Genomic DNA, 27,543 nt, shown 5'->3' with positions numbered 1-27,543 from the left:
CATCTTTTACCCCAGAGTCATCAAAGCCCTCAAATAATTGCAGTCACTGAATCATAGGAATTCTTAAATTCACACAAGCAAAGCCTTTGCATAGTTAGGTGGCAGGAATGAGACGCATCATTGAGCTTGGTGCAGTGGCTCAAACCTGCCATCTTTGGTCTCATAGTGAGATAGGAGGATTGTAGTTTGAAGCCAATTTGGGCATAAATGTTTCAGAGACACTTCAGCCTATGCCTGGGCACAGTAGGAGGATGGCTGCCCAGGCCAGCCTGAGCATCAAGGATGACCTTACCCCAGAGATGAGCAGTGCACGAGGGGGTACTGAAGACATGATTCAAGTAGTAGAGCACCTCCTTAGGAAGTGCAAGTTCCTAAATTCAATCCTCTGTACCACTACCAGAGGGGGGGTGGGGGAGGGCTGGGGAAGAGATGGGGAGAGGTGGAACAGACACCAACAACAATGTAAAGACAATTTGTTCCCTGTGTGTTGGGAGTTTTGGTACACATGGTGACTCCATGTTAGGGTTAGAAAACTTATTCAAATGAATAGTTTAAAAGGCCCAGCAAGCTTTGACAAAACCAGAGCAAGTGGCTTGCCTGATCACTCTTTACCTATTGTATTTTGGTTTAACAACCACTAGTTCATTTTGAATATCTCTTAGATACCACATTCTGGATGAGCAAACAAAGGCACTCCTATTACTCTGGGGCATCTAAAATGGATGGAGATGATCATGAGAAAACATTATGACTATTTAGTAAGGAATATAGAAAGACTGTATGTTAAGAAGACATAAATATTTAAAATCTTTATCTGTTTCCTAATTCACTTAGGACAGTGGTGGGTTGTTCAAGAAATTCTGACTAGCATTGGAGAACTGGGTTAAAACGATCACAGTCTGGCCTTTTGTCTTGAAAATGATTCTGAAAGGGTAAGAAATGATGATTGAGCTCTGGTTGCAAAAGAAAACATGGGCTATTTTGTAAGAGCTAGGAGTATAGTTTCCTGTTCAAACTTTCAGAAGTTTCCAAATTAGCAATCCAGGGAGACTGATTGGATTCATTCTGGATGAATTCCTAATACAGCATATGGAGAATGAGAAATTAGTGTCCTTCAATCTAATTAAGAGTTAGGATTTTCTGTCATCGAGTTCTCTGGTTTGTTTTGCTCATCTATTTTTATAGTTTGATAGAATGCATAGAATGGTGTGGGAGGAGAGAGAGAGAGAAGTATTTATGCAAAACTTATGTCATGGCAAGTGCTCTTTTTCCCAGTATAATGAGCGAAAACAACAGCATTTTTGTTCTTTTGACAGTTTGTGAATAGGAGAATTTGTGGATAGGAGATATATGTTAATTGCCATGACATGTTTTTGAAAATTAATGAACCGTGAAACTATGACAGGGTTTTTGCTTGTTATTTTTGTCATTTGTAAGGCACTTAAAGTACTTTTATTTGGGTATTCATCTATCTATGAATTTTTAAAGCTAATGATTATGTTTTTTAATCACACACCTGTATTTTGTATCAAAACATAAAACAAAATGAGCACCAGTGGCTCATCTCTGTAATCCTAGCCATTCAAGAGGCTGAGATCTCACAATCATGGTTTAAAGCTAGCCAGGCCCAAAAGTCTGTGAAACTCCCATCTCTAATTAACTATCAAAAAAAGTGGAGCTCAGGGACACCTCTCAAGTCCTGAGTTCAATCCCTAGGAACAAGTACCAAAAGTAGTTAAATAAATGAATTTGTATCTCTAAGAAAATGTGATTTTCTTCCGTTGAGTGTGATTCTTATGTAAGTGTAGGTGTGTCAAAACCTCAACTGAAAAAACAAAAGCATTCTATAACTACTTGTTGAAAGGATGGCTTATCCTCAACTTTCAGAAACGTTTTCAGTGAGAAAAGAAAATTATGTAAGAAATGTAATTTGGTATGCCTTAAAAACACTATCCTCTTGTTCTAAATACAATAGCCTCAGAATATTGTTTGCTAAACAATTACTCCTTTTTGAGGCAAAACTTGAGTTGCCTCTTGGCTTACATCCTCCCTCCCTTTTTTATGCTTTTTACAGATGCTTGAAATAGTCTTTTAGGCTTAAGAATGGACCTCACCAAGAAAACATGACGAACTCAGCACATCAGCCAAAAAACTCTGAGCTAAAAAGCGAAGTTGTTGTAAAAGTTTTGAAAGGGCATGTTTCAGAAATTAAAGGATTTAACATAAAATTGGTATATAGATATCTAATCTATAGGTCTACATTGCTGTAGATCTGTATATAGATAGACAGATATCTGGATAGACAGATAAGGAGGTATCGAAATAGGTAAGTAGGTATCTAGTAGATAGACAGACAGACAACTATAATGAGTTCTGCTAATCTTGTACAATACTTTGACATAGATTTTTATTTGGTCCTGGGGATTGAACCCCAGGCATCCCATACTAAGCCATATGCTCTACCACTGAGCTACAATCCAGCTTTGTGATATCAATTTTATCCCAAACTTTCAAAATCTTTCACAGCACTGTCTACCCAGCCCATCAAACTCAGCTGGAGTCCTTCTTCCTGGTACAATGCTGTAGAAATGACCATGCCTTTGAAGTGATTGTGACCTCACCCCACTTCAGGACTCTTGGGCCTTAGGTAGGAAGGACTTGAGAGTCTGTGTCAGATTGTAGAGAGTCCCTTGCTGTGAGGTTGGTACAAGCCTGGAACTCAGAACAGAGAACCCTCCTTTTCTTCTTTTGTGTGTACTTGGGGTCTTGAGCTGGCTCTACATGCTTGCCCATAGCTTGAACTCTACCACTTGAGCCATAGCTCCACGTCTGGCTTTTTGATGATAGATTTTCTACTCTTGTTGACTTCAAACTTTGATCCTCCAGATCTCAGCCTTGTGAGCCACTTATGCCTGGCTTTAACTCTCCTTAATTTCTTATGACCTGAGTCATTTTCCCTTTCTGCAGAGTGTCCCAATTTTTCCATGTGTTTAGGAGGAAAATCTAGGCTGATGTGAAAGTTCTTATGCCATGTCTAGAATGGTGACATTGCCAGACATCAGTGGCTCACACCTGTAATCCTAGCTTCTCAGGAGATCTAGATCTGAGGATTACAGTTCAAGGTCAACCATGACAGGAAAGTCGATGGCTCTTTATCTCCAAGTAATGGCCAGAAAGCTGGAGGTGAAAGGATACCTCCTACCGTATAAAGTACTGTGTATGAAATTAACTCCAGGAAATGGAAACAAGAGGTTGTTTTCTTTGTTGTTTCTTTTCTATTTTTCTTTTTTGTCCATTTATCTGTCTTTTGGAGGATAATGGGAGCAGAAAAATGGAGGGGCAAAGCATGAACAAATGCAGCAGTGATACTAGACACTGGGTTGAAAATGAACTCCAACTTGTTGGTAGGGACTGAAGGGGAAAAATGGGAGAGAGAGGGAGAAGGGATGACTTTATAACAATTAAAAATTAAGTATTTGATTTGGATATTTTCGCATTTTTAAATTTAATGGTTAAAATTACTTAACAAATGTAGAAAAAAAAACCCTGCCCATATATCTAATGGATTAGAATATTCTATTAAGTTCTCAGAGCTGACATAGTGGCACCATTGGAATTGTTTTTTAGCAAGATCACAAACCTCTGGGGGCTTTTTTTTCTATTCTCTTTTCAAATATTTGTTTTCTCTTGGAAAGCTGTTTGCTTTCTTTAGTAGTGGGAGTCTCACCTTCACTATGAAAGGAAACTCAAGATATGTTTATATTTTTTTTTTTTTGCTGCTAGGTAGCATGCTCTTGAGATAACTCCGACCCCTGCCAAGACTCACCCATTTGTAAAGGAAAAGTACATCTTAAATTAGACAACTTTTAAGAGGGGTTATTTTCTGCTTTCCTCTCAACTACATAAAGTCATTCTTAAAATGTAGCAAATAATCTTATCAAATGCCACAGTAATGTTAGAATCATGTTTACTTTGATATAGCTATAAAACAAACCTCTCAAGATTCATACTATTTTTAAGCCCAGAAATATTTAACCAGTGTTTTCTGTGCATCTTTCAGTGTTTCCTGACAAAGATAGTCATTTGAATTTGATGTCATGTAAATTTTCACAAATCTGCAGTCATTTTTACCTTGGTAGAAATAATAAGCATTTCTTCAGCAGTGAATAGTTGTTGATTTTTTGTTATTAAGGGAACCTTGTAAGAAATTTTTTTTTCTTGAGTCACACTTTCACATCTTTTTAGTGGTTAATTGGAGATAAGGATTTCACAGACTTTCCCAACTCAGCCTGGTTTGGAACTGTGATCCTCAGATCTGTCTCCTGAGTGCTAGGATTACAAACGTGAGACACCCTGCCCAGCTTAACTTCTGTACATTAATCATGAAATCAATAAAAGTTTTATGAAGCACTGAATCTGGTAATTTAGTAATTCTCTCCATATTTGTCGTCAAGCCCTGAGAGCTTAGTTCTTAAACAACTAAGGTATTTTAATAGCTTTATGCCTTTCTCTGCTAAAACCTCGAGACACTACATACTCTTAGGCAAGGTTTATCGTGAACAAAAGTAGATGGCTACATGTAATTTAAATAAAGTTTTCCTCATTGTAAATGAGTGAAATCAGCAGCAGTTTCTCCTCACGTAGCTGGTGGAGAGACCTCACCAGGAGCTGGGCTCAGGCTTAGCTCTTAGCAGGCCCTTATTAACTGCTGCTTGTGTTTTTCTGTGGGTTTTTTGTTGTTTTTGTTTTTGTTTTTTTTTTTTTTTGCAGGCATCCTTTTAAAGTACTTGTTTTGCGAAGGTTAATTTAGCTTAGGTAAAACCAGATGATGGGATGTGTGAATCCACTTAACTGGGCATATAGAAACTAGTTGTTGGCAGTCCATTGAATGAGAACGGCTCCACAAGGTATCTCCTATGCCTTACACAGCTCCTGACCAAGTGTTTGCACACAGGGAGCCATGAAGCATACGCCAATCTGTTTGACCAGTATGACAAAAATGATTTTTATTGAAACAACAGAAATAGGGAAATCCTACTGTCTTTTCTCAGGAAGCATGCTATGCCATTTATAAAACATTTCCTTAGTTATAGTATATCTCTACGTTAGATGTTGCAAAGATACTTAGATTTTTTGTCCATCAATATTGTGAAAATAACTTAGCTGGATGCCAGTAACTCATGCCTATAATTGTAGCTACTCGGGCAACTGAAATCTGACTATGGTACAAAGCCAGCCTGATCAGGAAAAGTCTACAAGACTCTTGCTTCCAATTAACCAGCGGAAAAAATGGCTCAAGTGGTAGAATACCAGCTTTGAGTGAAAAAGCTGAGATAGTTCCAGGCCCTGAGTTCAAGCCCCAATACCTGCACACATGCACGCATGGGCACATATCCACATGCACAACATGGAAAAAGAAAATACCGTATGATAATTAAAATAGCACAGAGGTAGCCAGTTACAAAAGAGCTTCACTCTCATCTCAGATCCCCAGAGCTACCTGAGACAGTCTCCTCAGTAAGAGTTTTACTCAATATATATAAAATATTTGCTGTTTTACTTAATATATATAATATTTGCATATATTTTTATATTTATGTTTTGTATCATATGATATATGTACACTTGAATATGTTATTATATATTATATGATATATATATATATATACACATAATAGAACATACTTAGCACATGTAAGGCCCTGGGTTCCAGCCTTAGAATCCACGAAAAGAGAGCGAATTAAAAAGATCAGTAGTTTGCTTTGTTGCATTTTACAGTATCCTAGAGAACTTTTCGTGTTAGTTCACAAAGATCCATGTACTGTTTTGCTCTGGTGTTTTCCTCTGTAGTTCTAGGGGACACGCATTCTGCTACTGTTTATGAATTTTTCACTTGTCTGCCTTATCTATGACTTTCTGCCATGAGAGACAATACCACAGGTCTCCTAAACCTCTTCTCCTCTCATCCTTCATTCAGATCGTTGAATGAAGGTAATAGTGGTCACCTTATCATGATAGTATTTGGTGAAGTTGTACATTTAATTGATTGCACCTTGCACCCTGTTAACTCTTGCTGAAAATATTACAGACGTCTGAGCTTTTCTCCTTCAAGACAGAGGTTTTCAGGTGTCTGATGGCTTACTGCTATCAGTTCAGATTTCAGACTGAGACTGCTTGTTGACTGGTAGATGTCTCGGGAACATGCAGCTTTCATATTGTTGCCCAAGGGTGGCATTTTCCCTGTTTTTTGTTTTTTTTTTTTCCCTCCAGACCTGAGTTCCACAGGTTCCCTGAGGGAGTGGCTGGGACCAGATGTGGCTGCAACACAGCTGAACAGAAGGTAGAGGCTCAGATCCTGTGTACTTCAGGGCTCTACAGTGTTTGGCCCTGCTCTGTGCTTACCCAATGGAGCATGAAGCCTCTAGGGGCTGAGTCGCAAGGAATCAATCTCCCTATCTCCCTCTTCTCCCACCCCCTGTGTCCATGGAAGGGATGGGGTGGTTAGCAGCAGGCAGTGCACCTCTGTCCCCTGCCTGGACTCAACCTCCATGGCTACCAAAATGGCTTCTGGAAGCTAGGATAGAAGTTACTTTCTGTTGCTGTTACTTTCTGCCCTCATCATGGCTTGGGGAAGGATGGTTGTTTTGTTTTTCTACTTCTTTCCACCCCACCCTTCCTCCATGGTCATTTAGGGGAGTTTCTGGAACAGAAGGAGATAAAAAGACATAGGTAATTCATCACCTAAAGTGGGAATCCCGGAAACAACAAGAACCACATAATGGCAGCCTTCCTCATATTGTTCTCTTAGAGCAGGACTTGGGCAGAGAGACAGGTTGGCCTTCTGCCTTTCCATGAACACACGGAAAGAAAACTAGAAGCCCAGATATAACAAAATAGAAAAATCCCATGATTCCTTTCTGGAATCTTTATATAGATCTAAGCTATGAAGTTGGGTAGAGAAACTTAAAAATTAAAATAAACTGAACTGTGTCTGTCCATCTTCATCTCTTCATCATCTGGCAGGTTTTATTAGTGATGTGTGTGAGAGGGATTTGGTTTTCTAAATGCACAGCCATCTCTCGTGGCTTACTTTTCAGCAGACATAGCTCTGTGGGATACTAGGGGTGGTTTGACTTCTTAATCTGGGACAGAAGATGGGGATCTCTTGTGCCTAGAGATCCACTAAGTACAAGAATTAAAGTGACATCTTCTCCATCTGGCTCTTGTCTCTGTCATTTTGGATATCAGAAGCTGTTCTCAAATCCGGCTTGCTCTTCAAGTCTTCATGGTTATGGGCAGGCCTATCATCTAGCATCCCTTTCATGTATTTATTTCAAAGAAGGACCAGAAGCATGTGTGTCTTAATTAGAATATTCAAACGGTGCCTTTTCTCTTACCGTTGGCCCTTCTTAGCCACGCTCATAGAAACCAGCCTTATTAAGAGGTCATCTGTGTCTTCCAGGAATGAGGTGAGTTCTGTGAAATGTCATGTGGTGACTCATTTATGTTTGTGGGAATGCCTCATCAACCCAGCCACCAAAATCTGGGATAGCTGCAGCCCGGAAAAACTGGAGTCTAGAAAGTGCTGGACTTCTGCCCACCTAGGGTATGCAGCTCTGAAACCACCAGGCCCCAGAGGAGTAGGGCCACGCCAGGGCCTGGTCAGCACCTTCTTGTCCTTAAAAGAAGCTAAGAATCCAGATTTGTATGCAAATTTTCTGAATCCTGAAAAGATTGGTAATTAATTCAGGCATGTTCTCAAATCCCTCTCCTGGCCAAAAAGCACATTATTTGAGATCTCTTCTCAAAATAATTTTTAAAAGTATCAGATAAGATCCAGAGGGCCCGAATCCTGGACAAATAACAGGACCAACTCTTAGTCATAGGTCTCCAAGGACATGAAGGATATGAGCCACATTGTAAGCACTTGGTTTCACTGGCAAAGCTTAGATTTGGGGGTGGAGGATGGCTTGAACTCCAAGCCTCACAACCTTGCTTGGCTTTTTTTTAAACAAAAGTTTACTTATTGTTTATGTAGTACCAGGGAAGCGAACCCAGGGCCTCATGCATGCTAGGCAAGCACTCTACCACGAAGCCACATTTCTACCTCCTTGCTTGCCTTTTTTTCCCTCAAGGATAGCACTCTACCACTTGAGTCATGTCTCTACCTGTGGCTTTTTCTGGATAATGGGAAATAAATCTCAAGGATTTGTCTTCCCAGGCTGTCCTGGAACCTGTATCCTTAGAGCTCAGCCTCTCAGTAGCACTAATCCGTGTTTTGAGTCTTCATTGGGTAGTTTCATGTCAGATTCTGAAATAGAACCTGAATAGCTAGGGTTATAGATGTAAGCCATAGGTACATGGCAAGACTCCATTCTTCTTCTTTTTTTTTTTTTTTTTTTTGCCAGTCCTGGGCTTGAGCTCAGGGCCTGAGCACTGTCCTTGGGCTTTTTTAAGGCTAGAGCTTCACCACTTGAGCCATAGCACCACTTCTGGCTTTTTCTATGTATGTGGTACTGAGGAATTGAACCTGGGTCCTCATGCATGCTAGGCCAGCACTCTACCACTAGGCCAAACTCCTGGCCGCAAGACTCCATTCTTTTGGATGAAATTGGTATCGGGTCTGTTCATCAGCCACACCCACATCTGGTCATCACAAGTTTTGGGGTAGCCTATAGATATTCCATTTCCTAGTGGGAGAGTTTGTGTCTATGTTGTAAATTAAAGTAAGATTCTAAGTCAGAGTTTAAATATTTCTGACTTTTTAATTTTAGTCAAGTATCCATTAATCCATTAATGGCTCTTGTTCAATGGGGAAAAATTTCCTTAAGTAGTAATTTAGCTTTTGAGTCTGTAAATACTGAGAGGAGAGACCTCTGTGCCTTCATTCATATTTCTACTCAGCTTTCTGTTTCATTCACCTTGTCAAAATAAAGCATTTATAGCCTAGATATTGGAAGGCAGCTCACATTTCAGATGCAGATTTTAACTAAAATATACTCCAGTCTTTTATTCTGTCTTACCTGCAAACGCAAAGATACTAACTTTAACAAAATGGTCTTAGAAAATGAATATTAATGGAACAGCTGTGGAAACGTGACCTCTTGCCCCAAGAGAAATAAAAATACATTTCACAAACATTTTCAAACTGCCTGTTTTTTTCCTACCTCTGTAATTGACTCTAATTTGCTCTGCCTGTCCCTCTGAAACCTCAGAACTTTCAAATTGCCCTTCAATTTGCAGAGTAAGTTATAATAAGTCATACAACCTCAAGTGCAGGCAACAAGCCTGAGTCATACACACACTTCATTTTTTTAGCATCCTTTCAACCTATATTCATTACAAGATTATAAAAGTTATTTCCAAATGATTTTTAATTAGTAGAAGAACTTCTTCCCTTATATGGAATTAGAAATTATGAATGAGAGTCAGCGGTCCACTCCTGTGATCCTAACTACTCCAAAGGCTGAGATGTATGGATTGAAATTTACAGCCGGAGGAAGAAAGTTCATGAGACTTTCATCTCCAGTTAAGAGGTAGAGTGCCAGAAGTGAGGGGAAAAAAAGCTTAAGGGATAGTGCCTTCACCCTGAGTTCAAACTCTAATACCAGAGTACACACACACACACACACACACACACACACACACACACACACACAGTACAAATAAGACACCAAACTGTGAAAATTAGTTTTAAAAAATTTGCCAGTTTGCTACCTCTAAAACTTACTAAGAATTCTAGTAGAAAAAGCTGAGACTTCAGCCTGCCTGTAATCCTAGTTACTCAAGAGGTTCAACGCCAGCCTGGGTAGAAAGCTCTGTGAGATTTTAATCTCCAGTAAATTATTCAGAGAAAATAGTAAGTGATGCTGTGACTCAAACTAGTAGAGCACTAGCCTTGAGCACAAATAGACAAGGGACAGCACCCAGGCCCTGAGTTCAAGTCCCAGGACCCACAAAAAATAAAAATGCTGGGATAGTTTTAGAGTTTTTCCTTTCCTCTTCCCCTTCTCTTTCCTATCTATTTTATCCAAGATACTCATGAACTCCTGGGCTCAAATAGCTTTATGATGCTAAGGCTTGACTTGATTACTGGCCCCTATACACCCAAAACACAATGGCAGTAGACATAGAATTTTTATTTTTAATCTCAGTTCTTGGAAAGAGTAAATCATAGGTATTGCACTTGAGTAAATCTTATGTAAACTGAGCAGCCTGACCACTTTGCAGCTGTTTCTTAGGATAACTCTAAAAGCTGCATGGTTCTTGGCTTCTCTGCTTTCCCTGCCCATCCCTGCCTAACCCCATATCATAAGTGCAGGAAGCCCTGGGGAAGAGTACAGCAGTGATAAGGAATTTGGTGGTGTTTGTAAGTCATGTGAAGGTCATTTTGTAAGATGTAAATTAAGGGAGTGTGAGCAAAAGTTCCCATCTCACATACTTGGTTAGAGAAGGGGTGAGTGAGAACTGGATAGAACAAGTCAGAAGTCTGCTGTGCTTCACTCCCAGACTCAGTGAAGATTCTTGTCTCTAACTCCTAATAGTTCTAATTATAATTTTCTTGAAGTCAGTGAATACTATGGCATAAAATACTGCAAGTAAATGATGTGGAGAGAAGAATCCTTGCATATTCTATCATCGACAGAGCTACACAGAAGTTTGTGCGTGTTTATTTGTTTATAGGCTGAGGCTAGTGGAAAGTATTTACTTTCAAATACTGATAGGCAGAAATTTTGGAAAGAAGAGAAGAGAATTTTAACAGAAATGACAAGTTTGTTTTGTGCATGTTTGTAGTTGTTGTTGCTTTTTACATGAAGTTAAGTTACTTTGGTAGAAGCCAGAAGCAATGGAAAAATCCAGAAAAGTCTAGGGAGTCTGGTAATGGCATATTTATTATTTAATTTCCCTAAGAAATATATTAATTTTTAAATCACATATAATAATGTCAAGTTCCGCATTGCCGTTTTCTCTTTCCTACTGAGTCCTTGCTTTGATCTGGAATCCTTGATGGTTTGTTGTTTTTTTTTCCTGTTCTGATAATCACTTTGCAAGACTCAACTTTATTCTTATTATTGAATTATATTTTAAAATTTGCTGTCATGTGTCAGCAGCAGGAAGGGCAGTCTGGAAGATAGAGGAGGCCCACTTCTGTATTTTGGCATGTTTGTGTATGTGTAAGTTTTTGGTGGTACGAGGATTTGAACTCAGGCCCAGACAGGTACTCTAATGCTAACCTACACCCTTAAACCTTTTTGCTTTGTTACTTTCCCTGTAAGATTTCTTATATTTGCCGAGAATGGCCTGGAGAATATTCCTTCTAGGCATGACAGAACTACCCAGCTTGTCGGTTGAGCAAAGCTTTTGCTAACTTTGTGCTTGGCTGGCCTCAAACGGAAACTGTAGCTGGGGATACAGACATGTGCCATCACATGCAGCTTCAGTGTATATTTTAGACAGGAGGAGGGTCTTAAAGGATCATTCGCACTCCTTGGTTTCCATCTCCCTCCTTGTCCCAATCTCAGGTGGACTTACTGCCTAGAAGCAGTTCTGCCCTCTGATAGTTTACACACAGCAGTGCCCCCACCAAAGTGCTCCCTGCTCATAATTTGTCATAATTTGTGGGGAGCTGTCTTTTCTATAATCAGATTAAGTATGCCAGTGTCTCCTGTATGTAAGGAGGGTTTGTTCTGTATGAGGATTTTCCAATATGGGAATGAAAATCGATTGCTAATTACATAGTGGTCTGAGAGCTTGGCCATTTAGAGTAGCTGAATTAACTGTCCTTACTAATGCCTAAAATGTTATGAACATATTCTTTTCTTAACCTCAGAAGCATCTTAAGTTATTAAGTTTTATGTCTTTATTTTGAATCAGGATCTTAAGATTTAGCACAAGCTGGCTTTGAACCCACAATCCTGCTTCAGTCTCAACATGTACAAGAGTGATGTCCACTTCAATTAGCATATCTGACTCCCTCTCAAACAAATCTGTTGTACAGTGCCGGAGATAACGTGTATATAAATTTGAGTGTCTTGTGGATTTTGCGGTATTTTTAAAGGAAACACTCATAACTTGCTCTCCTTTGTGTTAATTGTAACTTTCATAAACAAAGATTCTCTTATAAATAATTGCTTTGGAACTTAGTTTTGTACTTTTTAAGGATAATCTTTGTGATTGATACAGATCTAGCATTGAAGAATATTTATTTCCCCTTATATGGCAGTGGCAAGACATGTTAAAAGAATGTTAGCTAGTCAGGACACATTATCTGTAGGCCACAGTGCATACTTCATTAAGCATGGTTTATGCTATTCAATCACTACCTACAAAAAGAAATCCTTTAGGAATTTTTAGCAAAATGAGGGCATACATTTCAGATCATTTTATGAACTTGCTAGGAACCCCAGCCCTCTGGGAAAGCATTTGAAGGGATCTTAGTTTCAGCCTGTCAGACTCCCTGAATTTTTTAATCTGAGATAACTCTAATGAGTTGCCTTGACTGAGGAAAACAGCTTAGTCTAGATTCCAGGTACCATTCAGTTGCTAGTATCTTACATACCCTTATCTTAAAAATGAGGAGAATGGTAGTATATATCCCACTTGTGTGACATCTTTTTTTTCCAGAATGGGGTTATAGGTTTCTTTTTTCTTTTTGTCCTTTTGTTTTGTTTTCTCATGTGTATATGTGTGTACCAGTACTTGTGGTTGAACTATAGGACTAGGTACTCCCTTTGCAGTTTTGCTCAAGTCTAGAGCTAGCTTAACCACTTGCGCTATATACCCCCGCTTCCTGTTTTTGGTGGTTAACTGGAGGTAAGAGTCTCATGGACTTTCCTGCTTGGGCTGAACTTCAATCCTCAGATCTCAGCACCCTGTGTAGCTAAGATTGTTGGTGTGAGCCACTAGCACTACAGAGTGTTTAAAAATCGGTGCTTGGCACCTGTCCAGTATTAACAGTGAGGTTAGAGCTGAGTATTAAAGTGAGCTGGGGCCATGCTGAGCTGAGACCTGGGTAGTACTCGAGTCGCCTTCTTCCACCACTCCACTGTGCCAGCTCACCCCACCCCCTCCCCTGCCCCTTCCCCTTCTTCAGTCTTGAATCATACTGCAACCACTAGCAGCCCTCCCCATCCTCCTCTGCCTTTGTTTCTGTTGATGTTGACCACAAGGCTTCTTTATTTGGACCTGGTTGGACCTCAGTATTGTCGGCAGCTAGGCTAAAAGGGGGCTCTGATCCACACCCGTGTTTTGAGGGTTCCCCCCAGGGCCACAGGGAAGATCCAGCCCATGGCTCCTCTGCATGGATGTATTTCTAATACTCGTACAAAAGTATGATCATAAGCTGGACGTGGTGGCTCACGCCTTTAATCCTAGCTACCCAGGAAGCTGAGATCTGAGGATCAAGGTTCAAAGCCAGCCCAGGCACTAAAGTCTGAGAGATTCTTATCTCCAATTAACCTCTAGTAAATGGGAAGTGGTGGTAGCCTTGAGCTGAAGAGCTCAGGGACAGCACCCAGGCTGAGTTCAAGCCCCATGACCCACAAAAAAAATTTTTAAAGTATGATCATAAATATGACTGTCAACACAAACAGGATTAAAATGTTTCAATTTAACAACCATTGAGTGCTTTACAAGTATAAAGTCATATTGCCCTTTCCTTGTAAGAGTTCATTAAATATTTGCAACCTGAAAGAACTATAAATGTGCTCTAAATAATATAACTAGTGATTTCCATTTATTTGGCTAACCTAATAAAAGTTTAATAAACTGTGAAACCATCCTTATTTCCATCAATTAAAAACAATTTGGATTTTATAAGATATACTTTTTCCTAAGGCATAGGGGTATATTGTTCATTCCTTCAAAATATCAATGGCTAATACAAATATATTTGTGTCCTTTCATGAATATTACATAACCTACATAAATATATATGTGCACCCAATTTAAGTATCTACCAAGACAATCAGAAAGTAAATGCTTTATCTAAAAAAATAAAAGAATAATAAAAAATAATAATGGTAGAGCCAGGCACCAGTAGTATGCACCTGTAATCCTATGTACTCAGGAGGCTACATTCTGAGGATCACAGTTAGAGGCCAGCCTGGACAAGAAAGTGTCTGAGACTCTTATCTCCAGTTCACTGCCATAAAAGCCAGAAGTGAACTATGGCTGAAGTGGTAGAACACTCTAAACCATGAGTGGACTCTGTCTCTGGAAAGACCAATCCCATTTCTGTATTCAAACTTGTTCTCTCAGATTCCCAATACTTTGTGCTCCCTAAGTCTCACTCCTCTTCTTCCAGCTTTGGCCCAAGAAAATGTGTAATTTGGCATCGGTCCTCAGACTTGCTTACGGATCATCCTAGCATGATTTAATCACTGTGGACTAGAATCAGCAGGGAAGGGAAGAGAAGAGATTTCCTTTACTTTCTGTGAACACAGCAATGTGTTAAAAAACTGGGCTCTATTGAGGAACTCGGTTTTGTGTAGGGAACCATTTTTTTGCCTGGGTTTTTGTTTGTTTGTTTTTAGAATTGAGTATCTTTCAGAATGTCTTTCATTTGTTGGAGGTATCAAACTTTAAAGTAGCTGGGTGAGGTGGGTCGTGCCTGTAATCCTAGCTACTCATGAGGCTGGAATCTGAGGATCTCAGTTCAAAGCCAACCTGGGCACTAAAGTCCATGAGACTCTTATCTCCAATTAACCACCAGAAAACTGGAAATGGCTTTGTAGTTCAAGGGTAGGGTGGTAGCCTTGAGCTGAAGAGCTCAAGGACAAACACCCAGGCCCACACTTCAAGTCACATGACCAGCCCCAAAAAACAACAAAACAACAACAACAAAAAAGCAATAAAACAAAACCTTTAAAGTGGTTTTCCTTGTTAACAACAAGCAGACAATATGGCTTGGGACCCAAAATGTAAAAACAGCTTTTACAGAGAAAGGACAGGTTTGCAAACTCCTACATCACAGGTATACCTGCTGCTCACCAGCTGTAAATGGAACTGGACTCTACCTTTTGTCCTTTAGAATACCATCTTTGCCTTTTCGTTTTGGGAGGTGTGATTTTTTTTCTGTTTTGTTTTGAGACAGGATCTTACTATGTAGCTCAGGCTGGCCTTAAACTCTTATCTTTCTTCCTCCATTTCTCAAATGTTGGAGTGTACCACACCTAGCTCAGGTTTTGTTATTAACCCCTGTTTTCCTTCCCTCAGTAAAGATTCCTCTATTGGCAACTTCATGCCTCACTATAGTATTTAGTTTTAAACCTAGTTCTGCCAGCCTAGACCTCAGTCCTCCTATTTATACTTGCTCCATGGCTAGGATGACAGACAAGTACCCCCATGCCCAGCTTTTATTGGTTGAGATTTGTGGGGGAGGAGGGAGCTGTCTCACAGATACTTTTGTCTGGGCTGGCCTCAAACCTTGACCTTCCCAAGCAGCTAGAATTAAAGATGTGAGCCATTGTACCTGTCTGTTCTAGACATTGTCTGGAAGTGTAATAATCAAAAATGTGTTGGGTTGAAGATCTGGAGGGGAAGGGGAAAGGGAAGAAGGGGGAAGAGCTGGGAAAAGTGACCAGAAGGATTGGCCTCCGATCAGCAGACAAGGAAATTTGTGTCCACCAGGTTTTCATGGAAAGCATACATTCAGGTCAAGCCCCACCAAATGGTAATAACTGGTGCTATTTATTTTCTATTTTTTTCTAGATCAACGAACTGAGCCATGTTCAAATCCCAGTCATGTTGATGCCAGATGACTTCAAAGCCTATTCAAAGATAAAGGTGGACAATCACCTTTTTAACAAGTAAGTACAAATCCACCCTTTTAGAGGACTATGGTGGCTGCTCAGAGTATACTTGTGTGAATTTCTGTAATCACATAATTTTTCAATGGGTGGGAGTAAAGTTTTACTGATGAAGTTAATCCTGTGATAAACATAACCATCTGTCATATTCAGAGAAGTAACAGCAGGCCCTCTGGGATAATATCCTTTTGCCATATGGCATATTGTTCTCTATGAATATCTTATACATTATACAGAGATGTTCTCATTACAATTTAAATTCTTGAAACTGTACATTGCTTGGGTTTTTTTTTTAAAGCAGTTATGTATCTCTGCTCTCTTATACAGAACTTTGAAGTGACATTATGGTCCAAAATGACTGTGTTGTAGAACAATAAAGAATTAAAGTATATTTTTCTAAAACATTATTGGATGCCATTTTGGATATGAAGCATATTCTTTAAATGTCATTTTAGATGTCATGGTAGGGCACCTGTTAGATATTAGGTAGTCCACTGAGAGAGCTGGAGACAGTGATGACAAATGCAATATAGCCAGTCCTTGCGCTCACAGTCAGGATGGTGGTAGGAACACACATACACACACACACACACATTACTGTAATTCAGGTGTGAATCATGATGACAGAGGGGTGTACATATGTGCATAATTTATGTACGTGGTTCTGTGGGAACACAAAGGTGGGTCTCTCTTTCCCTTTGTCTCTGTGCATGTATATCTCTATCTTAGGCTCAGTTTCAGTCTGTCTCTCTTTCTCTCTCTCTCTCTCCCCCTCTCTATCTCTCTTTGCCTTTCTGTGCCAGAGAATGAAGCCAAGGCCTCACCATACATACTAAGCAAGGGCTGTACCTCTGAGCTACCTCCCCAGTCCACCTTGAGACTCCATGGGACACTGTTTAGAGGCTAACTTTTCACAGTGTGCATTTTCTCAGTATGCATTTCAAGTGTGGCATTCCTATAAAAACCAGTCAGTGGGGACATACATGTGGGTACACCCCTGTTTTCTCAGCTCTAATGCACAATGACAGAACAACACAGGCCCGCTACTGGGCTTGCTCTGCTGTCCTTCCCTCAACATAGCCCGTCTCCAGTTTCTTTAATTTTCTTTCCTGTTTTCTTCCATCTGACTCATTCCCCTCCTATCTCCTTCCTAAGGAATGACTTCATGTGTGGCCAGGATTAAAGGGCTACCCTGTTCTAGTGTGCATGTGATGAGGGAGACTATATTGTTGATCTGTCTCCTTCTGCCTCCTGAATCTTAGTACTGGGTTGTCAGGCCTGCCATGAACAGTGAATATCAGGCCCTTTCTGCTCCAGGTGGGGCAGTGTCAAGTCTGATGGGTTCTCCCTCTGCCTGAGCTTTAATTCTAATGTGACTATTTCAGAGAAAACATGCCGAGTCACTTCAAGTTTAAGGAATACTGCCCGATGGTTTTCCGGAATCTTCGGGAGAGATTTGGAATTGATGATCAAGATTTCCAGGTGAGTGCTTCAAATAGAAAATGGGTTTCAGGCTGGGTGTTTGGCCTAGTGGTAGAGTGCTTGCCTAGCATGCACAAAGACCTGGGATTGATTCCTCGGTACCACAAACATAGAAAAAAGCCGGAAGTGGTGCTGAGGCTAAAGTGGTAGAGCTCTAGCTTTGAGAAAAGTCCAAGGACAGTGCTTAGACCCTGAGCTCAAGCCCAGGACTGACAAAAAAAAGAAGAAGAAGAAGAAGAAGAAAGAAAAGGGGTTTCATTGTATTTTTTTTCCTCTTTACAGTTTTTTTGTCATTACAAATGCTTTTCATGTACAAAGTTTTCAAAGTTTTTGTGAAATTAAGTGTTCCCCTAAGGCCAGGGCTCATTCCTGTAATCCTAGCTACTCCAAAGGTTGAGATCTGAGATGAAGTTTCAAATCCAATTAACCACCAATAAGCTGGAAGGGGAGCTGTGGCTCCAGTGTGGAGACAGCAGTATGACTTCAGTGCAATAGTCTGTAGGGAAGAAACTGGGCCCCTCTGGAAGGAGACAAGTTTTGAGGGTCTCTTGAACACTGATTTCTGGTGGTGAGTGTGTCACTCGTGTATATATGTGTGTGTTTGAAGTCACCTTTCCCACTTTTACAAAGGCTGTTTTGGAAATCATTTTCTTGCTGATTTACTGTGTTTCAAGTTGGCAAGCTCATTGCTTGCCCCAGCATTTTTGCCAAAGGCCACACTTTGTGTGCCACAATGTAGGATGATGAAGTGACCATAGCCTTGTTGTCACTACCAAAAGCCCCCCCAGTCCTAGGCACAGTCCTGAGAGCACTGTCCTCTATAGACAGAGCACCCTTCCTCATACTTGCCTAGTGTCCATTTTCACTGTGAAATATGTTTTAACTTTTAAAATACCTCGCAATCCATAGTCATTTTCCTAAAAAAAAAAAAAAAAAAAAAGAGTCTGACCATGGTAATCTGAGTTTCCATATCCATAAATACCTAGGGACTTAAAAAAACAACCAAAAAGCAGAAATCTTGGTACTGATTTATTTTAAACTTTTTTTTTTCAAATCCAGCACTTTTCTCTCATTGGCCCTAAATCTACAGTCCTAAATCATCCTGCATTCAGTACTAAAGTGCTACCCTGGTGAGCTTTACAAATTGAATATTAGCAATGCTCATGCATTCTTATTACTACTACTAATAATAAGGTCCCCAAGGAAAAGCACACTTAGGATGAGTTACTAAAGATCAGTATTTCTGCTCACTCCCATGTGAGGTGTTTCTAAGAGTTTCTCACATGAGATATTGCTAGCCCTTACTCTCCTGGTCATGTCATCCTTGCTATGGGCAAGTGTCCTGGTCTCCATGGAAACCTGAGTTCTGAGCTGTGCTTCCCTGAACCCAGGGTAGGCTGGCAGCTAGTGAATGACCCAGGTAGGGTGTGGGTACTCCGTTCTTCATCTGCCAGCATCGACTGTGGGACTGTGGGATTTTGTGCTCTCATCTGGCTTGTTTGCTTAAATTTGGTGTGCTGGCTCTCTACCACTTGAGCCACACCTCCACTTCTGGCTTCTTACTGGCTAAATAGAAATAAGAGTCTCAGCGACTTTTCTTCCCAAGTTGATTTCAAACAGAGATTTTCAGATTTCAGCTCACTGAGTAGCTAGGATTACAGGCATGAGCCACCAACCCCTGGCAGAAACTGACTGTATGGCTCCACTATTATATCTTGTATGGCTCCCGAATTCTTCACTGAAAGGAAATCCTGACATTTCTTCACATCAGTTTAAAAAGTTCATCAATGAATCCATCACACTCTGAACTCTGTCCTGTGGTAGAGAAAAGTGGTTCTTATACTTTCCTAAAATAACTGATTAGGTTGATGAAAGACTTAAACACCATCTTCCCCCCCAAAAACAAAACCATCTAAGTTGATAAGGAAGTGCAGGTTGCTAAGCACAACTTGGGGAGGGGGGACGTGTGATTCATGAGTAAGTAATTGGCAAGTCTGTTGGACTCTGAGCATGACAGAGTAGTGTTACAAAGTGTCAGTGTGAGTGTAATTAATCATCTGAACACCACTCTTTTTCTCTGGCTCTGCCTGTGTTTTTGGCATTTTAAATTACTGCTTTCTCTTTGGCAACTGTATTTCTATTTAAAAGAAAGAAGAAAAAGTGGGTGTTCAGAGTCCCTCTAGTAAACTAGAGACATGCTTCGCTTCTCTCTCCAGCCCTTCATTCCTTTCCCAGGATCTATGTTTGCTTAAACACATACACATACCTTCTCAACAGTCTGAGAGGGATGGCTCAGCAAGTATGTTGTTTGCCTAGCATATATGAGAGAACCTTTGGTTCCATCGCCAGACATGAATATTAATACTAATAATAGTAGTAGTAGTAGTAGTAGTAGCAACAATAACCTGCAAAATAAAATTGTTTTCAGGAACATGAATATTAATACTAATAATAGTAGTAGTAGTAGTAGTAGCAACAATAACCTGCAAAATAAAATTGTTTTCAGGAGGGGCAGGGTCCTAGGGGCTTGAACTTAGGGCTTGGGTGCTATCCATGAGATGTTTTGCTCAAAGCTAGTGATCTACTACTTGAGCCATAGTTCTGTTTCTGGAATTTTATTTTTGGTACTTAATTAAGGATCTCTTGGACTTTCTTGCCCAAGCTGGCTTTAAACTACAATCCTCAGATCTCAGCCTCCTGCATAGCTAGGATTACAGGCATGAGCCACAAGTGCCCAGCAAATGTTTTTGGATTTGTTTTAGTGAAACTTACTTTCCTTGCTGTTACAAGACAAATCTAAACATAGTTAAGGTTTGCTTTGACCTGATGGTTTCAGAAATTTCAGCCCCTAGCCAGCTGGTCTAGTTGCTTTGGGCCTGAGATGAAGCAGAACATTATAGCAGTGGAAGAAGGGGCTCACCTCCTGCAGCCAGGAAGCAGAGAGAAAGAGAGAGGAAGGGGGTGGGCCCATCCCCAGTAACCTTTTTCCTTCAACCAGGTCCCACTTTAGTGTCCATCACCTCTCAATAATCAAAGCCCTCATGACTCACTGGCCACTCAATAGCTCTACCATCTGAGGACATTTCCCATCCAAACAACATCATTTAACCTAAATATATAAATCTATAAACCTGTGTGTGTGTGTGTGTGTGTGTGTGTGTGTGTGTGACTAGAGATTCCAGAATTAGAAGACTTAGAACTTCCTCCAGTATGTTAATAGTGTTTTTTATTTTTTTAATTATATGATTAGTTTATAATAATCCCAGACTGGAGCATGCTCTTCCGATTGGTTTGACCAGTGAGACCCTTCCCTTCCTTGGCCCCTGCCTCCTCCTGAATGCCTTTAAAATGAATGCTGCCTTAACTGGCTCACTACTGCCTCTAAACTATTTTTACCCTACAAGTGCCACCTAAAACTGGTCCTTTCAGTCATGAATTCACCCAACATGATCGACTCAGTGTGTTTTTATTTGCACCTAGTGCATGTCAAGCTCTATGTTAAACATGTATACATCCTAGAGAATGTGGCAGAAGAGAATGAGAAGTCTGTACCTCCTTTTGCAGTTTTGTGGGATGTTAAGGCCTCTCTTAACAGACCTGGGAAGTCCCATAGAAGTTTTAGTTTGCTTGTGAGCTCCTAGACAGAATTGCCCACCAGAAGTCAAAAAGTTGCACGGGGTGAAGTCAATGCTGCTAAAACTAAACACACTGCATAATTTGAAACTAAACCTCGTGTTCATTGCGTTGGATAATATCAGGTTTACTTTTCCCCTACTGCGCCTCCTGAATTAGAATCTCTCATTATTCACATTCGATGCCCTTTCTTCTCTGTATGTGGAACAAGAGAGAAGTCTAATTTTAAAATGATTCATTTTAAAGGCTAGCATTTTAAACTTTTGATGTTTCTCTTTCCAATTTGTATCCTAAAGTCTTAATATGTATGAAGTATACTAAGTTTTGGGAAAAGACAATTCTGTCAGTTTGGCTGAAGTATCAAAGCTATCAAATGAGTGTATGAGTGTGTGTGTGTGTGTGTGTGTGTGTGTGTGTGTGTGTGTGTGTGTGTGTGTGTTTTGGAACTAGTACTTGGTACTTGTCAATCCTCAAGGCCTCGGTGCTTCCCTTAGCTTCTTTGCACAAAGCTAGCACTCTACCATTTGAGCCACAACTCTATCTCCATCTCTTTACTGTTTAAGTGGAGTAAGATTTTGTCTGCCCAGTTTAGGTTTACACCAGGATCTTTAGATCTCAGCCTCCTGCATAGCTAGGATTGCGGTATAAGCCACTGGCATCTGGCTAGAAGTGTTTTTCAAATGCAGATTTCCTAGTAGTTAGCATAGAGACAGATCTTGAAGAGACTTACGAGGGGGGGGGGGGAGCTCACACCCTGAGTTTGAGATCACACAAAAGACAGGAGAGTTCCTGCCATGGTAGCTGAAGATCAGTAATGGACATGGATAGCCAGGGATTGATAGAGGACCTAGAAACAGAACTGAGACCTCAAGTCCCTCCTATGGTAGACAAATAGCCCTGGTATTTTATGCAGGGGAGAAGCAATGTGATGAAAGTCTGTTTCTAAAGATAACAGTAGGGTTATACATAGAGTATATAAAAAGGGAGATGCGGAAATGAGGAAGCTATAAGATCCCAGTGAGAGGACGCTTGAGCCAGGGCACTTGTCACAAACACACTGAAGCAGGGAGCCTCTTCACCAGAGTTTGAGGGAGGTAAATGACCTGTTAGGAGCAAAAGATAGGATCCAATTGGTGCTGGGCCTGAGCCGCTGGGTAATGGAGTGACGTGGATTGTGTCGGGATTGGGTGGAGGGGAAATGCGTGTGAGCTCTGTCCCTGTAGGTGACTGAGATGTCCAAGCCCACCTGGCAGTCTTGGGAAATCTCGGGATGGGATCAGGAGCAGAGACCCAGCTCTGGAAGGGACAGGCACAGACTCAGTTGTGGGGAACCCTCTCTGGTCTTAGCCCCTGACAGTCATTACCCAGTAATGTGTGTAATTGCTCCTGGCACTGTCTAAGCACTTTAGTCCCTCTACCATTGGTTGTTTATGTTTGTTCATTTGACTTTTTTTTTGTGGCCTCTCCTGAGGCTTGAACTCTGATCCTGGCCACTGTCCTTGGGCTCCTTTTGTTCAAAGCTAGCACAATACCACTTTGAGCCACAATACCACTTCTGGTTTTCTGCTGGTTAATTGGAGGTAAGAGTCTTAAAGTCTGGGCTGGCTTTGAACCATAATCCTCAGCTGTCAGCCTCCTGTGGAGCTAGGATTACAGCCATGCCGGGCCTTATTTGACTCTTTTACAGCTTTTATCCCCAAATTAGCTACCCTGCCACTACTTTACCCTGAGTCTTAGAAGGATCACCCTGCCCAGAGACTCACCTGGGCTGAGACCTGAAGGAGTTCCCTCGGATGCCTAGACTCTTGAGAGGCTTGGAAGGCCTTGATAGCGCATCAGCAGCAGATTCTTTCTAGTGCTTTTTCTCCTTTCATAAGCTAAGAAACTTGCTATTGCCCACCACAACCTGCCCTAACTTTGAGCCCAAGCTTCCTGCCTGCCTATATTTCCTGCTCCGAGCCTGCTTGGGGTTGTATCTCAAGATGTGTAACCAAAAGCTGTCAGTCAGCCGTCCTTGCTACTGGGTGTTTCTAGAAAGTTCAATACTAATCTTTGTTTTTTTTGTGAGCCCTGAGGACAGGTCTCTGGAGAGAGCCTAAGACATTTAAAAGGCACTCTGTGGAGTTCCTACAGCTCTGCTGCTCTCCTTCTCTTTCTGTTGCTTGTTACCTTTCATTTCTATGTCCTACTTTTCTGGTAAGTTGTTTCATTATTGATAAGCATTAAATTGCACCATGTCTTGCTTCCTCTCTAGTGAAAGCCATTCTGTGCCAAGGATCATAGCTCAGACTTTCTTTGAAATTCCCCAAGAGCTTAACATTGGACTTTGAACACAGTATGCATTTAATAAATCCTTGATGATGATGTTCAAGTTAGCGTGTTGGTCTTTAACTCCCTGACGAGGTCAGAGGACCATCTGTGCCCACTCAGATAGGTTGCATACTAGCCCAGAAAGCACGGCTTCTCTGGACAGTTGCTTCTGTCTCCCGGGCCGTATGATTTGAGGCATGTAATCGTAATTCTGAGCTGTCAGCAGGACAGAGATTGGTTTCCAGGTTTCAAGTCCATGAAACTGATCGCTAGAGTTAGTCAAGAAACATTTCCTGGGTTCTGGGAGGCCTGACCTGATCTTGTATTTTCTGTCACCAATGGAATGAACTTGTTTCCCCATCTATAAAATGAGGAGGAAAAAACCATCCTGTTCCCTAAAATCCTCTGTAGATAAAGTACTCAGATCTGAGTCTATTGTCTTCAGGAGTATTTGCCTTTGAGGATCTTATACACACTGTTGACGTGGTAATGCTCTCCCAGTAAGATGACAGCTTCTCCACATTTGAGCCTAGCCAAATTATTTCAAAGTGGCCTTTCCTTTGATGAACAATGAAGGCATTTCATGTGTGATTTTAGCATGAGGTACCAACTAGATTCAAAATTTAAAAAGAATCAAAAATTTTGCCAGTATGTGATTCATTCCAGAAAATTCAATGTATAAATGTGCAGTGTTTTACTTTGAGGGAAAAGTATGGGGACAGTAAACAGTGGCTAAGTCATGACCTTTTTATGAGAGGTATAAAAGATGGGTGGTAGATAGGAGCTAATTAAATTGACCTTTATGTTTCCTCCACCATTCTGGAGGCTCCACTAATCCTGGACTCCCCACTGTGGAAATAAACATCTTCAATGGGGACGATGGGGAGTGAGGTGCAGCACCACTTCCTAAGGGAAAAGACAATTTCTAGTTAAAAATGGAAGAATACCGAAGGGGGGGCCTCATCTGGCATTTATCTTTCTTTGTTCCCTTTAGAGGACGCACATGGTACCAGAACTTGAAACAGAGCTGTGGAAAGTTAGAGACAGGACATACAGTGCTAGAAGATCAAATGTATTTGACTATGCAAAATAGCTTACTGCATTGCAAGATAGTCAGGCAAAATGGACTGGTTTTATATTCTTCCTAACATCTCAACCTAGAACCAGAACTTCCCGTGTGTGTGTGTGTGTGTGTGTGTGTGTGTGTGTGTGTGTGTGTGTGCCAGTCTAGTCTGGTCCTGAGGCTTGAATTCAAGGGTTTAGGTACTTATTGTCCCTTAGCTTTTTTTGCCAGTCCCTGGGCTTGAACTCAGAGCCTTGGGCTTTCTCAAGGATAGAGCTCTACCACTTGAGCCACAGGACCATTTCCAGCTTTTTCTATGTATGTGGTACCAAGGAATCAAACCCAGTTCTTCATGTATGACAGGTAAACACTTTACCACTAGGCCAAACTTCAGGCCCCAGATCCAGAACTTTACACAAGGCCTAAAATCCAATATATGCAAGGCGTTCAAGAAACTAACCCCTCCCAAACCTAATAAACCAATCACTGAATGGGCCAGGAAGCTAAGGAGAAACTTATTAGAAAAAGAGGTAAGAATGACTAAGAAACACATGAAGAATGTTCAAGTCAGTCCTTTGTGTCTGGTTATTTGAAATTTCAGAATAGACAAATACAGAAATGCAAAAAGGAGAGTTGGGGAAGGAGTAAGAGCAACCACAAATGAGTGGTAGCGCTTCTTTGTAGAGTGATAGAAATTTTGTTAAGGAATTGCTGTGTGGCTTTATGACACAACACAAGTGCTATACTTTAAACAGGTGAGTAGTGTAGTATGTGTACCACATCTTAGCAAAGCCTGTTAAATGTAGAACAATATGATTCAATAAGAGACTCTTCCCAACACCTATTTTTGACTGCCAGTTCCTTGAGGCAGGTCTTAATAACCCCATTTCTATGGAGAATAAGTATTCTGTTTCTTTCCCAGCTTAGTATTGTACAGAAGTAGTCTAGAAGTCAACAGAAAATGTAAAATATTACTTTGGGACACTTTGGAAAGACAGGAGGTAGACAGGCTTCAAAAGATGGGAGGCCAACTGGGTGCTAGTGGCTCATACCTGTCATCCTAGCTACTGGGGAGGCTGAGATCTGAGGATCGCGGTTCAAAGCCAGCCTTCGTACTAAAGTCCATGAGGCTCTCATCTCCAATTAACCACCAGAAAGCCAGATGTGGCACTATGGCTCAAGTGGTAGAGTGCTAGCCTTGAGCTGAAGAGCTTAGGGACAGTGTCCAGGCCTAGAGTTCAAGCTTCACAAGGGGTAAGGGAGGGCAGTGATAGGAGATTACAAGCCTCCAAAAAGTTCCAGTCCACATAAGTAATTAACATATATATGGCAAGTATGCTACATGGTCAGAAATATGAGGCAGTCTTAAGGTTGATGTAGCTTGCTACAATCTACAGGACTTGTAGAAAATATTAAGTTCTAGATATCCTTCAGCCCAATCTTCATACTGTAAATTGTCAGACTCAAAGCTTTCTTGTCCTCATGTCTTGCTGGATCCACAAACACTTATCTTGTCTGGAGAGACACAGCCCCTTCTCTGTTCATTCAGTTGTAGTCAAGCAAGAGACAGTCTTAGAATGAGCCAAGAAAGCTTCCACACACAGGTTAATGAAGGCTTCTGAGCTGCATTAGCACTGTAGCTGTTTCTGATGGTGTTTTCTGCACACTTTCCTTGGAAAATTGAAAACATACAGACAAGTTCGATTTTTTGTGTGCCAGCTGACTCACACTCTAAATTGGTATTAGAAGGTGTTTGCCACCATGAAAAAATCGATATTAACTATTCCATGGAAATGCCTGTCACCCTCCAGAGCTTAAGTCTACTACATAAATTGTCCCAACTACATATTTATAAGAAAAGGTGAGCAACTCCTTTCTGTTCTCAAGGTCTCTGTTTTCTTCTCTGTAAATCCAGTGGTTTGGAATAATCTCCAAGTTGTTCTGAATACATCTGGAAACTATGAAGCGTCATTTTCAAGGGGCTCCATGGACTCCTGTCATCTTCTCTTAAATCTCATCCCAGAAGTCCTAACACAGTATTTGCCACTGTGGAGATGTTGGCATATTGTCTTCCGAGCAGACTCTTTGCCTGTGGTTATGATGTCCCATAATTGCCAAAGTTGAGCCCTGATTTTGCGTGTTGCCTTTTTCATTTACCTTAGGCAGGAACCTTACATCAGTAATCTGCCTCCGTTGTTCACCAGCTTCCTATCTTCTATCGGGAAAGTGTTTTGGCTTTTGGGGGTGAATACATTTAAAATCATGAGTTGGATTTTGCCAGACTTTAGAATCATTCTGGAGATCCAACAATTTATGTAAAATCTGATTTTCTCCTTGTCTAGCACAACTAGTAAATTAAATTTGATTCATATATTTTTATGTTTATAGTGATGTGAAAGGTGCATTTTAACCAGATGTCAGTGATCATTGGAAAACCTAGAACCTTAAAAGTATTTTCTTCACATCCTCAGATTAGCTGCTATAGGTTGAAATGACACGTGTGACTACTCACAAAGTAATAGGAGACAGAATCAGGATTAGGATTTACAAGATTTTATAAGCCAAGATTAAATGGGGCCAATATCCTAATGCAAATGATCTTGGAAAGGCCAAGAATCTAGGAGGAGGAAGCATAGAGGATGGATTCCTCCAGGGTTCAGCTATACTTTTTAATTCTTTATAAACTTATTTATTGTTCATTACCAATGGCTCACTCCTGTAACCCTAACTACTAGGTAGACTGAGCTCTGAGGCTCTAGGTTGGAGCCAGCCCAGGCAGGAAAATGCTAAGAGCACTAGATTTGAGTGAAAAAGCTAAAGGAACAGTACCTGGGCCCAGAATTCAAGCCCCAATACCGACAGGAGCATGCATGTGTGCACTTGCGCACACACACACACAAAGGGAGGGAGGGAGGGAGGGAAGGTAGGAAGGAAGGAAGGAAGGAAGGAAGGAAGGAAGGAAGGAAGGAAGGAAGGAAGGAAGGAAGGAAGGAAGGGAAGGAAGAAGGCAGGCAGGCGGGCAATATTGCCTTGTCATACTCAGAATACTTAAGCAATTCATGAATTCAAATATAAAATTTTCTGTGTTAACCAAACTAGTTTTGGAGAGAGTAGATAAGAAAGGCACTAACACAGGTAAGTGTGTAATTATCAGACTCTGAATACACAACACATTATAACCATACTTCAGTCGACCTCTGCATCTCACATTTTAATGTGGTTCTTGAGTGATGTTGTTCACTGAGC

The 27,543-nt window shown here is 40.8% G+C and overlaps 1 protein-coding gene across 1 annotated transcript in view; it reads left to right on the top strand.

Annotated features, from left to right (window-relative positions):
• Positions 1–27,543, top strand: part of Pip4k2a (phosphatidylinositol-5-phosphate 4-kinase type 2 alpha) — a 138,208-nt gene that overhangs the window by 69,029 nt on the left and 41,636 nt on the right. Inside the window, exons 2-3 of the mRNA XM_090319018.1 lie at positions 15,712–15,809; positions 17,195–17,291. Of these exons, the coding sequence (XP_090175144.1) occupies positions 15,712–15,809; positions 17,195–17,291 (195 nt within the window). The remainder of the gene's footprint in view (positions 1–15,711; positions 15,810–17,194; positions 17,292–27,543) is intronic.

Source organism: Megascapheus bottae, chromosome 26 (genome assembly GCF_031878675.1).
Source record: "Megascapheus bottae isolate mThoBot1 chromosome 26, mThoBot2.hap1, whole genome shotgun sequence".
NCBI classification, from domain to species: Eukaryota; Metazoa; Chordata; class Mammalia; order Rodentia; family Geomyidae; genus Megascapheus; species Megascapheus bottae.
This window is presented reverse-complemented; position numbering and strand designations above follow the sequence as displayed.